The 14,209-nt window shown below is 41.8% G+C and overlaps 1 protein-coding gene across 11 annotated transcripts in view; it reads left to right on the top strand.

The window, feature by feature from the left end:
* The window catches only part of si:dkeyp-72e1.9 (syntaxin-binding protein 4), a 118,989-nt gene that overhangs the window by 26,543 nt on the left and 78,237 nt on the right, over positions 1-14,209 (top strand). For 8 of the 11 annotated variants that reach the window (XR_004576483.1, XM_020050787.3, XM_034295490.1 and 5 more), the window contains exon 2: positions 9,086-9,159. Coding sequence is in view for 10 of the 11 variants with exons in the window: in XM_020050787.3 (XP_019906346.1) it covers positions 9,086-9,159 (74 nt within the window). In the remaining variant the exon portion in view is untranslated. Of the gene's footprint in view, positions 1-5,346; positions 5,658-6,784; positions 6,860-8,641; positions 8,674-9,085; positions 9,160-14,209 lie in introns of those variants that run through there. The other 3 variants (XM_013135735.4, XM_034295493.1, XM_034295491.1) reach the window with 3 other exon arrangements.

The following is a 14,209-nucleotide window of genomic DNA, read 5'->3' as shown; positions in this document are numbered from 1 at the left end:
CTTTACGGAGTGGTTCTACTCTTCGGTTGTCAACACAAGATCTCGGCCACGTCGGGTCTCGATGAAAGAAATATATTAAAGATCAAAATCTTCACATTGTATAACTTGTTGAGAACAAAATTACATAACTACGATCAACGCAAACCAAAATCACCAACCATTTGAGGGCTGAATTCAAACGCGGTAGCAGAGGTTGTCTGGCTGTCTGCTTTGCGAGTGGGCGCGCTACCGCGCCTGGCGGTACAGATCCATATGTCCGACACAACTGAAGCGTGGTGTCGCGACGTCATACAGCCATGGTTGATGCTCCACGCCCCTGACCAGCAGCTGATTGGATGAACGCGTGATGTGGGTCTGGCTACTCGAGAATTTCAACAGTGTCATGGCGGCTCGTTGAGAATACGATCTCGTATTTTACAAAAATAGTTCCAAGGATATGACACCACCAAACCGGTCATGCTGGATGATTTTGCAGGCAGCATAATGTTCACCACGGCGTCTCCAGACTCTTTCATGTCTGTCACATGTGCTCAGTGTGAACCTGCTCTCGTTTGTGAAGAGAACAGGGTGCCAATGGCGGACCTGCCAATTCTGGTGTTCTCTGGCAAATGCCAATCGAGCTGCAAGGTGCTGGGTTCTGAGCACAGGTCCCACTAGAGGACGTCAGGCCCTCATGCCACCCTCATGGAGTCTGTTTCTGACAGTTTGGTCAGAGACATGCACACCAGTAGCCCACTGGATGTCATTTTGTAGGGCTCTGGCTGTGCTCTTCCTATTCGTCCTCACACAAAGGAGCAGATACTGGTCCTGATACGTATAGATGTGCCATCCTGGAGGAGCTGGACTACCTGAGTAACCTGAATGGGCTGCAGGTACTGCCTCATGCTACCAGTGGTGACAAGGACACTAGCAGAACACAAAACTAGAGAAGAATCAGTCTGGAAAGATAAGAGAGAGCAATTGTCTGTGGCCACCACCTCCAAAATCATTCCCCTTTTGGGGGTTGTCTTGCTGTTGCCTCTCCAGTGCAGTTGCCACTTTCATTTGCACCACAACAGGTGACATTGATTCACAATCACTTATGCTTCCTAATAGGACAGATTGATATCCCAGAAGTTTAATTGACTTGTTGTTTTACTTTGATGATTACGTGTTCCCTTAATATTTTGGAGCAGTGCTTTGGGTCATTTTCCTGTTGAAGGAGGATATGTCCACTGGGTATGGAATGGTGTTTCAAAATGTAGTCATAGCCTTCCTTCTTCAAGATCCCTTTTACCCTGTACAAATGTCCCCCTTCACCACCACCAAAGCACCCCATATTGCCTCCACCATGCTTGACTGATGGTGTCAAGCATTCCCCCAGCATCTTTTCATTTGGTCTGCATCTCACTAATGTTCTTCTTTGTGATCCGAACACTTCAAACTTTTAATTAATCTGTCCATAACACTTTTTTTCCACTCTTCCTCTGTCAGGTGTCTGTGTTCTTTTGACCATCTTAATCTTTTCTTTTTATTGGCCAGTCTGAGATATGGCTTTTTCTTTGCAACTAAAAGGCCAACTCTTCAGTTTCATGGCAATTTATTGCATGGAATAGCCTTAATTTCTCAGAACAAGAATAGACTGATGAGTTTCAGGCCATATTGAGCCTGTAATCAAACCCAGAATTGCTGATGCTCCAGAAACTCAACTTGGCTGAAGAACACCAGTTGTATTGCTTCTTTAATTAGCATAACAGTTTTCAGCTGTGCTAACATAATTGCAAAAGGGTTTTCTAATGATCAGTTAGCTTTTTAAAATGTTTAACTTAATAATGCGCCATTTACAACATTAACAATGTCTACACTGTATTTCTGATCAATTTGACGTTATTTTAATGGGCAAGAATATGCTTTTAAGTGACCCCAAACTTTTGAACGGTGGTGTGTAATATCTGCACTGTCATTTTAGACGTAACAATATTATGTTATTCATTTATTTACTGTACTTATTTCTGTTTTCAGTATATTTGTGTAATCACATTGGCACAAATTATTCAGTAATTCTGCCCTATGGAGTAGAAATAAACAATGTCATTGACACTATCCCAGCTGCACTAATCTTAGCCAGCAAACCACCCAGGTCTGAGCAAAAAGCATATTTTGGTAAAGCCTGAGTTTGGTGACTCACCTGCTTTTTACATTGCTAATATTTAATTTTAAGTGAAAAGTTAAGGAAAAGCTTGTTGGTGAACATTTGGAGTTCAAATCCCAGATAAAGGCATAGCAAAAGATGGGAATGGATTAGAGGACGTTCACCAACAAGGGCTTTCATTGGTTTGGCAGCAGTGCCGATGAATCTAGGGTGTTCAGCAGTCGATGTGTAATGAAACCTGGGTGTGTTCCTCTTCGAATAATGTTTTTTTGTGAACATGAGGAGGAACAAACTAGGTTCTAGTCAAATACCTCTAGGAGATCATGACACAATGTCCCATGAAGGTCCTTCTAACGTCCCTAGAACCTACAGGGAACTAGATAAAATCTCTAGGTAATCATTACACAATGTCCCAAGAAAGTCTTAAAAATGTCACACACAACGGTGTAGGTTTGTATTGTATATTAGGGGGTCAGGCTCAATAGATCCCAGTATTTTCACTCTTTTCTAGGGGGTCACATCGACCTGTCTGTAATGGGGTCATGACCCCCCGGCCCCCCCTAATTCTACGCCCCTGGTCACAAAGGATTTTTATCGTGTCCAACCGGAAAACTACACAAAAACAGAGACCAATACAAAACATAAAGTAATGGTCATCCTTGAGACAAATTTGGAACTTGAAACAATGTATAGGGACCATGACAAAACCTTAGGTTTCTAAACATGTGATGTTTTGTTGTTTTTATTTGCTGGTTTGCTGTTGTTGTTTCAGCTTGTACCTAGAATAGCCACCAATGGTATTAATTCCTAACAGTGTTTCAGTCACTGTCTTCTTAAAACTAATTAATTATAATGTTGAAGGGCCTACAACTTAGGTCAGCAATGCTGGCCTATGAAGTCCCTTGGGAAACCACCTACTGAGCCATGCAGTGATGGAATCTATGAATAATTTATAATTATTGCGGGACCTAAATGACTAATCTCCATAATATGTAAACAACTTTTGGAAAGCTCATATTCTATGATAGTTATTAAAATAATACAGTCTGAAGACCAAATTGAATCTGAACAACCCTTTTACTGAAACATAAAATGAAAAAATATTAGGTTTGCATCCTGTAATTACTTTGTAATTTAACCAATGAAATGCTTTACCATGAAATCAACCACAACTGGCAACGGTTCACTGTATCCCTTATCAAGTATGCACATTCCTCAATAAGATATAGAACTGCTCTGCGATTTAATGGCTCTGGGAGGAAGTTACTACATTTCACATTTCATTTTGCTTGGGATACACCGAGACCACTTCTTCATCGTCAATACCAATTCTGAGTGCTGAACTTTGAGTATCGATCCGTTCCAGCTGATTTTATGTTGTTGACGTGCTGTGACGGCCATCCTTCTTTTACACGACTGAATTGTATGTCACACAATGTTTTATTAACAACTTCCTCAATATTAAGGAGTACTTAAACATTGGTTGTCCAACAGCGAAGAGATTCCTGCAAAGCATAACAGCAAACCTGCTGATTGTCGACTAATGCCATTGGCTGATTGGTATTAGTTAACTTTCATTACTTTCAGTTTCAAAACAACAGAAATACAATTTGCATTACATTAAACTACATGTTGTCAAGTTTTGTGGATATGGCCAGTATCGAACAAATCTCAGATGTCACGTCCTGGCTATGCCGCTAGCCAACTCTGAACTGGGCTGGGGCCATAGTCAGGACCACACAGAAAGTTGTGCCTCTAGGCACCTCTAATTCCATTTTGTTCTCCCCAATTGGAGGCAACGATCTACACCTGCCTCCAATTGGGGAGAACAAAATGGAATTTTAAACCCTATTTATGTTCAGTGTTGGTCCACACCCGGTGTGGTTCATTGTGGTTTTGTGTTGGTGCTTGGTGCGCAACGTGATTGGGTTCTGCTTTGTTTTTCCACATTAAAAGATGGATTGCCTATATCTCTGTGCCTGTGTCCTGCCTCCACAACCGTGATGTCAGATGCCAGTATCGGAACATTTAATACATTACTGAAGTTAATGAACGATAGATGTTCTCTCTTAACCAGCAAATGTTTCAGTGTTAAATTAACACTCTATGTCGACCTATATAATTACTTTACCAGTTCTTAATGTTAAGAGTGAAGAATGTTAAACAGTTAAATGTTAACACATTGATCAAACATCAGAATTTGTAACATAATACATTGTAAAATGATATACATGTTTTTATATAATCATTATTGGAGCTATGCTCCTAATGCCCTCATGAGTGGCTCACCACTGTTCATTGTGTAAATATCAAAGGAGGTGTAGGTCTACAGTAACAGGATGATTTTGCAGTTCACTTCATTTGGATGAAGGGTGTGAGGATTTTTCTTTTCATGCATTTCAGTCTGAAGTCTCAGTCAGCTGTAACTCACTCTATACAAGGGCCAAGACGTTCATGACCTTCCAGCTCTCAACCTAAAATGGAGCATATTGCAGATAATGTTTTATATTACCATGTGCTGTACCAGTATAATGAATGCTTGTCCTGTATTAAGGGCTCTGAGCAAGCATGTCCTTTCAACTATATTTTAAATGTCATTTCGTTACATGTATAGCCCCTTTATGGTTTAATGTAAAACTTGTGAAAACTAAAACTTGTGAAAACGTTATGTAATCACCACCCAACACACCACAAACTGTGAGCGATTGACCAGGGTTATATTTGATATTTATTCAACACAACTCCATGTAAGCCAGAAACAGCTCACAATTAAACAGATTGTTTTAGAGATTAAAATTGTTATGTGTAGGCTAAAATTTTTCAGCTAGAATGCAATTAGTCAATCTATAGGCTACTGATTTTACATCAAGTCAGAAATCATAAATATAAGACCTGAGTGGATTGTGTGTCTTTATAATGTATATATAAAAACGACCCATTTTAACGGAAAGTGACAGGTTGACCCATGCTTAGTCCCATCCACAATTGCCCCCCATCCCATATCTTTCCCTATTAGAGGGTCTCTGATTTAGGCTGTATGTTGGCTCTGTACAAGCGACCTAAGCTCCGTACAGAAGCATTTTCTCCTAACCTAACACTCAGGCTACAGCTGTCCATGCATAGGCCTACTCCTTTAAACACATTTCCAGACTGGGCAACCGAAATACCTTCAGCCTACTGATAACTATACTCAGAGAAACTTTAGGACTAGGCTGTTGCTTTTGTGTGGCTCCCGTTTTACTGCGTGAGAGACAGGGGGAGAGATTTTAATCTGTTGGTGAAGTTGGTGATGTTTTGGAACCGTTATCTTCACGCGGAATTACAGGGCTGTAGGCAGATGATCATGTGGCTTGCGCAAGGGAAGACCTCCGCGCACGGCTAAGCGAGCGGGCTTTGGAGGACTCGGGAAGGGAGGGCTGAAATAGTATTCAGCGCTGCCTGCCTGCCGACCGACCGTCGACTGAAATATTGGAATAAAAATGCCAACGTTTTCTGTCATGTACAAAGGAGCCGTCATCATAAGCAGGTACATTTGTGTGGCTAGGGGAAGACCGAGGAGCAGGTGTTGGGTGAAAGAATTCGGCTGCAATGAGCTTCACAAAGACGATTTTTACTTCAACACTTGCTCATGATTTTATTTTTAATACAGTCTTGTTTTGTTGTTTAAACAGTTTTTGACCAGAATACTTTTGTGTGGTTTAGTCTATATATCTGTTTAAAACGGTGGATTTAAATCGCTTTGAATGGTGCGCTTCAGTTTCAAAAGCTAATGTCCGTTACTCGCGAGCTTTAAGCAGTGAGCATGTGGTCATGTCGAAAGGATTGTAGCCTAATCTCCACCGCAGATGTCCAAAGATTTTTGCTTTTATACTGAAGTGACTGGAATGTATCAATATCATTGTTGTGCTCGCAGTCTCTTGTAGTCAGCCAAATAGGAGATTTCAAGTGTTGCTGGTTAAAAAATATATCTGGAGATGCATTGCGTAAAATGTGGTAAAAAAAAAGTATAAATACAACAAATGTAATATCAGGGTATTTTTTACTCAATGTCAGCGAGTAGGTCTATCTTAGTGGATTTTCTGGTAAGAGAAAGAATTAGACTAGGTGGCATCTTGATTGTATAGCTCATTCAACCAGCCACGCGCTCTCTCCATCTCTCCATGTGCGCAATCGTGACGAATGATTGAGATGAATGGCTTTAGGGCATGTAGATATTACTGTACAGCATCGACTATACACACCCTCTGCCTGCTTGTAATTTCACTAGATGTTCCATTGAGTTATTAGACTAAAAACTAGCCTATACTAGATTCATTTGATAACTATTTGGAAGACAGTTTAGGCTACCAAAACTGTATTCCAATCTGACCTGAAGCCAACACCCGCCAAAAAAGGATTTTAGTCTTACCTAACCAACATCTCAAAAAATAAAAACCTTTAAGAGAGTATTAGTGGGAACTTTGGCAATGCTGTTTAGTAAGTTTACTTTGCGGTGGGATGCCAATTCACACTGATTACAGATTGTGTGTGTGTGTGTGTGTGTGTGTGTGTGAGAGAGAGAGAGAGAGAGAGAGAGAGAGAGAGAGAAGGACATAGAGGGAGATATCATGTACATTACATTATTTCTCAAATGGTGCACTGGTCTCTGGATCTGTTCTGGCGTTTGAATAGGGCTCAACTCAAAAAGAGACCTTGGATAAGCTGTCTCCCCATCAAAGTAAAGGTTTAGTAAGTAAACATCTACCCATCTGCAAAGTTTTAATGACTGTGGTACAAAAGGTACAAGGGGTTGCCTAATCGTGTCCCTTTTTCCTTGTAAATACATTTATTTAAACATTAACATTTATTTAAAACATTTCAGTATTTTTGAAGAGATTATTCAGTGAATGGGACGAACCATTTAACCAAAATAACACCATCTCCAGACATCAGAGAAGTGTAGTATATCCAGGCTTCGGGCTGAATGCTTATCATGTTATATCATGGCTGTGCTCCCCGATAATCACACATCAACACAAAAGAGGCTGTTTGTTTCTGTTTTGATTTGGGTTCAAGTTTGGTGTCTAAAGACATTGTTTGGTTTTATCAGTTGGGACATAAACTTGTCGCGGGTGTAACAGTTTGGTTTAAGTAGATCCAACACGTTCGGGGACCAGAATCACTTCCATTCCTGCTCTGAACATCAAGTCAAGAAAGTATTCATGATATCTAAGTTATAACATTGATGAATGGAATTTTTTATGGGATTCATAAACCTTAATTCAAGTCTGACATTTCTAAGTGGAAATTCTAATATCCAGAAGCCTTTTTAGAACCTGAAATAAACGCCACGTTTGAAATGTCCAGCATGGATAGTTGTCTGGCAGCAGGGAGATCATTTTAACATCCTTCATATTCTGTGCTTCTCTACTGATTTGACTTGACAGCTGGGGGTGATGTGTATTGATGGTAAGGTAAACATAAGTATGAATGCATCTGGTCTTTATCTGCGGTATAAGACCTACCATTTCGGTTTAACAGCCCATCAGACTGAACACTCAGGGTGATGAAGTGATGTACTTTATCTTCATAAACATCCATTATTACTGATGGTTATTTTTTATGTACTTTATCTTCATTAGTCTGGCCGTTGTTAAACTTGAGTACTACCAAAGTATCCTACAATTTGACAAAACCAGCGCTGAAAGCAATGTTTTTGGGTCTTCTCAAAGAACACATCCCTGCACATTTCTTTGTTGATTACAAACATTCCCTTTCCATACAGTGTCTAAAGCCAACATTTTGGCCTACCAACTGTCGCCAAAGTCTGAATTGTTGTCCTTATATCCAGAGGTCACGTTGTTCATTTGTTCTTAACGTGACCCCTCAGTGTCTCTGACAGGAGTCCGTTGTCTGCTGTGATGTGTCCTTACAAGCGGGTCACACTGAAATATTGATATTCCTTCCTGCCTATGGGGCGGAATCCATCGCTAGATCCCATAGCTGAGGAGATTGTGCCGACAGTGCAGATTAGATTGTCATTGCTAACCAGTACCTCCATAGTTCACTTAGCTCCAAAATGCACCGCAATTTGAAATTATTTAAGTTTTTGAATCACTGAATTGCTTCTTTCTTGATGTGTACATTTATAAAGAATATGGCTTTCCGAAAGGATTATTTCTCTGTCCCTGTGGGAGAATGCTTTGAAGATACCATTTGGGTTCCAGGTTGAATGCTTTTGGGTTACATATGGAACTGTTTTGGTTTCCACATAGAACCCTCCATGAAAATGTTTTTTCCAATTTCAGCCAAATATGATTCATAATGCTTTCACCCTCAAGTATTGTAATTCATTTTAGTGATTTTCTTTCAAATGTAATTGATCAGATTTTCCAAAATGAGGTCAGGCATTATTGACCCGTGTGAATCCCATATGTTAGAATCCCTACGGTCCTTTGGGATGTGCATAGCCGAGTGACTTGTCTGACTGACGGCTGGGTTAAGTGGCTGGAGGGGGAAGTGCTGAAGACAGGAAAACTAGCAGTGATGGGGGTGCAGACAAGGTGTGTCCTAAATGAAACCCTGTTGACTGCAAGTGCATTAAGTTTTACCCCCAAACCCCCGCCCCCCACCCGGCTGAATTTAGGGAATAGGGTACTATTTAGTGGCTTGGACATTGAACGATCACCAACTATGGTATAACCTCCACCAGCTAAGTGATGGTTTATTGGCCTGCTGGTGTTGTGCAAAGTGAAACCAGGAAATGTGCTTAGTGCGCTGTATATGGATGATTTCATGCAAAGGTCAACCTCAGCGTCCACAAATAAAATTAATCAGTTCAAAATAAAACCATGCTCCTAATGTTATTGGTTACTGCTCCTGAATATGGTGATTGGATTTTCTTCATGTTTTAACTATTCTTGGTCAATCATTGTTATATGATTCACCTTGTTCTGTGTTCCTTTCCCCCTCCAGGACACTAATGGGTCCGTATGGAGTGGATCGTGCCGTGCACGAAATGGAATTTACTGACTGTGAGAATGGACTGGGTAAGCCACGTTCTGTTGGACGACTCACAACTGAACAAACCGAACGCACTCACAACTTATCCTATCCAAACCCAACATACTCACAACTCAAACTAACCCAACCAAGCCAAACACAAACCAACGTACTAAAACTCAAACTAACCCAAACAAACGCAAACTATCCCAAACAAACACAATGCAACACAATACAAACACAACCTAACCAAACCAACACAACCCAACACACTCACAGCCCAACCCCACCTAATCCAACACATTCACAACATATCACAACCCAACCCAGTACAACTGAGCATGAACCAACAATAACACAACACACCCACAGCCCAACATGCTCTAAACACAACACACCCACACACTCAACACAACATCTTCCAGCAAACTCCCAGCTATTGTAACTGCATTATTTACTGACTTCGATAAGAATGGACAGGAACAAAAACTACTTTTATTAAAAATTATTGACATTAGACAGGCTGATGTCCTTTTTAGATGTATGGACTGTGGACCGGTTCCGTTAAAGATGTGTAATGATACAGTACAGCTTTTTGACTAACGACCCAAAATCTTCTCCAGTGATGGTTTCGAACCGCCAGTGTGCCTGCATTTCCATAATAAAGAAGTGCCGGGTCTAAAGCAGGGCTACTAGGCAACCAGAATTGTCAATCAAATGGTCTTGAGCTGCATTAGTCTGTCTGTCTGCTGCCTGTGTGCAGACCTCTCTTTCTTAAAAAAGTGTGTTATGGTGGATTTGTAACATGATTAACATAACATTTAGTGGAAATAAATGCTGTCTTGCTGCACTACCATTAATAAACAGAATTAAAGACGTAGCACATCAATCTGCAACGTTTGCTGTTGTCAGGGAAATAGTACTTCCATTCTATGCCAGAGCAGAATTCTCATGTCATAAAGGATACAGACGCTTCTACTGGGCCACTTTTTAAAATCTTCTGAAAAGTTATAAGTTGCCGGCATCATCACGTTACTGAAGTGGCATTTAATGTCTGAAAGGAATATTAACCGTTCTGCTTTACAACAAGCTACAGATTAGAACTTCGGCATCATCATAGAACTGTAGAATCACAAAATTAGAACCAGGAATGTTTTGCCAGAACCTGCATGTCCTAATCATTCAAATTCCATAAGTAGAACATATTTTCCCTCCCGCTCTGTTCCCCTGGATATTGTTTGGAGAGGACGGTATGACCTCAGGCATTCAAGTCAACACGTCTCAAAGTATGCATGCATTTCAGTAATTCCACTTCAAACACTACCTCCCCTGATGCTATGTTGTAATATACCGTATGAAAGGGAAAGGTGCTTACGTTTGGTTGATTGCATTGTGTTACAGGCGGAGGTTTTTAGTGAGTGTTGGCGTTGGAGTGTAGAGTGCTGCTGATTGCATGAAGTTGGATCCATCCATACAGCGTTGTTAATTGAAACTGTTAACCCACACTGGCTGGTCCAAAATGAGTAACGCACAACTAAGCCTGGCATGTCCTGGATTCATCCAGGTGTGTTCACATCTGATGTGATGCTTTTAAGGTCCACTCCTTTACTCTTCTCCCCTGTCCTCACTTTCACTGACCTGTTTTGACCCAACATCAAAATACCTCACCTCAGGTGAGACTCTAAGCACCATGCCGGGAAACCTGTTAGTTTGGCCAATATCAGTAGCAGTCGTTTAGCCGAAACGGGAATGTGAACAAGCCAACACACATCACCTATGAGCGCACTGACGTACAAACACTGTACAAACACTTTACAAACACTTTACAAACACTATACAGACACTTATGAAATCCACATATCCCGTCACAGCGGGCGGGTGAGTTAATGGTAACGGGTTGCTTTGTAGCCACCCACCCCAATTAATCCCATTGTTGTTCCCTTTGTCATTGAGTCTAGACTGAAAGCCTGATATAACTCAAAGAGGGAGAGAGGGAATGAGGGATGGAGACTGAAATAGTGGGGGAGAGGGAAAGGGGGACAAGCAGTTGGGGAGACAGAGGGGCAGATGTAAAGTTGGTTTAAAATATTGTAGTTGGTATTCTGACTTTCGCTATGGTAAAAAAACAAAACACACAATTGATTTAGTTTCTTCAAACGTTTTTAAATGTAGTTATAAGGCATAAACTGCATATCAGTGAAATACACTGTAAGAATTTTATGTGATTTATAGCTAGCTACCTTGGGCATGGTGTTCATAAAGCTGATGTTGGTAGATATTGCCCTGTTTGAAGGGTTTGAGTCCTCTGATCACTGCAGGGGCTCTACAAGCTGTTTCATCTGTATCTGTGTGGGATGCCTTATCGCTGGACTGAGCGAAATCTCCTGACAGCCAACCAAGATATCATGAGAAAAAATGAAAGAAAGAATGCCTTTCAAGTCTTTTTTTGAGGTTGTGGTGGCGGGGCGGGTGGGTGAAGGAGACAAAGAGAATGGGAGAGGAGTAGAAGCAGAGCGAGCTGGGTTCTCTCTGCGTAGACAGTATGTGAGACAGAGAGAGAGAGAGAGACTGAGAGGGAGACAATCTCCCGGGCAGCTAACTTGGAACTAATTCTACCCCAAAGCATCCATCCCAATGAGTTTCCCAGATATTTGCACTGAGAGTAGATGAAGATGAATCCGGGCTGCTGTCTTCAGATGGGGGGATGGTGGAGACAGAGAGAAGGAGTGAAAACATGCAGATTGAGAGGGGCATATTGGGCGGGTGCTTGAGAGAGAAAGAGAAAGGAAGAGACGAAGAGACGAAGAGAGGAAGAGAGAGGCAGAGAGAGAGAGAGGAAGAGAGAGGCAGAGAGAAAGAGAGGAAGAGAGAGGAAGAGAGAGGAAGAGAGGAAGAGAGGAAGAGAGAAAGAGAGAGGAAGAGAGGAAGAGAGAGGCAGAGAGAAAGAGAGAGGAAGAGAGAGGCAGAGAGGAAGAGAGAGAAGAGAGAGGAAGAGAGAGAAGAGAGGAAGAGAGAGAGAGAGAGGAAGAGAGAGGAAGAGCGAGGCAGAGAGAAAGAGAGAGGAAGAGAGGAAGAGGGAGGGAGAGAGGAAGAGGGAGGGAGAGAGAGGAAGAGAGAAAGAGAGAGGAAGAGAGAGGAAGCGGTGAAGAGAGAGAAGAGAGCCAGAGGTGGATCAGCTTGAAGAAATAGGGACTCAGATCCCAGATCACTTCCAGATAATTAACAATGCTCCTCTCAATTTAAATTAAATTAGTGCTAACATATTGTTTGCCTGGTAACAGCAGACAAGACCTGAGCTACACAGATCCTGCTCTAATGGATAGATGGATGGATGAGTGTGTATGTGCACACTTTTGTGCATAAGTGTGTGTGTATGAGAGTAAATGATTAAATGGCTACAGGTCATTTTGGCTCTGCATTGTGTTCTTATTTGAGATTTGTAGATAAGTTATTTTAATTTGATGTAAATGGAATCACTGCACATGGAACATGAAATACTGCAATACATTTCCCAACTGGAATCTTCTGTTACCATAACACTCCATCAATCCCTTTCCATGCATCACTCCCTCTAGTTTTATAGGATTCAAAATCATTCTGTTCTGTACCATAGTTTGAGGTTTTTCTAATCACCTTGTCAAACAACCCTGGTAGACTACTAATAACACCAAACTCAGTGTTTCCCCTAGCATCAACAACACAAAAGGCTCAATGCCTGAAATGCTAAAATGCCCTCCCTGTACACTAGTCTCTCTTGCTTGTCAACTTTATTTTCTTAACCTTATTTGACAATACTGTCTTAACATCATTCTCTAATAATAACCAAAGTACTCACTCTCAATTAACCATTCCCTAAAACTGTTCATGAATCGCCTCCCAGACTCCTAATAAAAGCCACTAGCTACTAACTAATGAGGCAGTGTGCCAGTCCCGAGGCAGTCTTTTGCATCTAGCCTGAATTAGTTTCAACCTGTCATTCTCAACCCCACGATCAGGGCCGCCTTAATGCACAGGCTTACCGGGGCTTAAGCCCAGGGGCCTACGAAGATGAGGGGCCGATCATGAGCCATTAAAGAATCACATTGTTTTGTAATTTGTCAAATTTTCTGTCCATCACTTGAAATTCAGGATTCTGGCTGCTGATTGATCCAGTTTTGACGTGACCAATGACGCTACGTTAACATACGTTAGCATTAGGCCATTGTCATGGTACCGTATAACGCTAGTGAGAAGTTGTGGCTAGCTAGGTCAAAATGTCAGAAAGGAAAAAGTTTCTCACACTGCGAAAAATATTACTGCAAAAAGAAAACAGTGAGAAGAAATTGATTAAGCACATTAAAAGCAAACAGGATTATTTAAACCTGCTAAAAATGAAGAGGCGAGTTCGTTAACGAGCGGTGCAGCGAAAATTATTGGAGTGGACTACAAGCAGACAGGAGGACCACTAAAGTTACCGGGAGAAGCTGAAGAGGACGAGGACTGGATGAGCGTAGAGCCAACCGGAGATGGACAGACCAGAGGCCCGTTACCTGTCTCACCAGGAGAAGAGGACCTGGCAGCACGGGTAGATCCAACCGAAGGGGAGGAGACAGTGGGCAGGATCAGGACGGGACGAGTAGGATGACGACCCCAAAAGCACTGACCCGGGTCTCTGGGGCCAAAATAATACTGACGAACAGGTGTGTCTTCACTGGGTGAAAATGGGACTGGAATTGTGCCAGAACAGACAAGCTGACTTCTCTGCTTCAGAACACCAAAACAAACACCAGAGAAGATTCTTCTCAAAGACACATTCCAAGCGCAAGCTTGGTAATGGAGAGTATCTGCCTACCGGTTTGCCTACCGTTAGAACAGGTCTACAGAGGACGCCATCTTCACAGCTTTACACTCTGCCCTGACCCACCTGGACAAAACCAACACCTGTGTGAGAATGCTGTTCATAGACTGTAGCTCAGCATTCAACATGGTCATCCCCTCTAGGCTGGTCATCAAACTCCATGATCTGGGGATCAGCCCCTCTCTCTACAGCTGGACTTTGGACTTCCTAAGCAACAGACCACAGTCTGTCAGGTTAGACAAGTTCACCTCATCCACCCT

Source organism: Esox lucius, chromosome 11, assembly GCF_011004845.1.
Source record: "Esox lucius isolate fEsoLuc1 chromosome 11, fEsoLuc1.pri, whole genome shotgun sequence".
NCBI lineage: Eukaryota > Metazoa > Chordata > Actinopteri > Esociformes > Esocidae > Esox > Esox lucius.
This window is presented reverse-complemented; position numbering and strand designations above follow the sequence as displayed.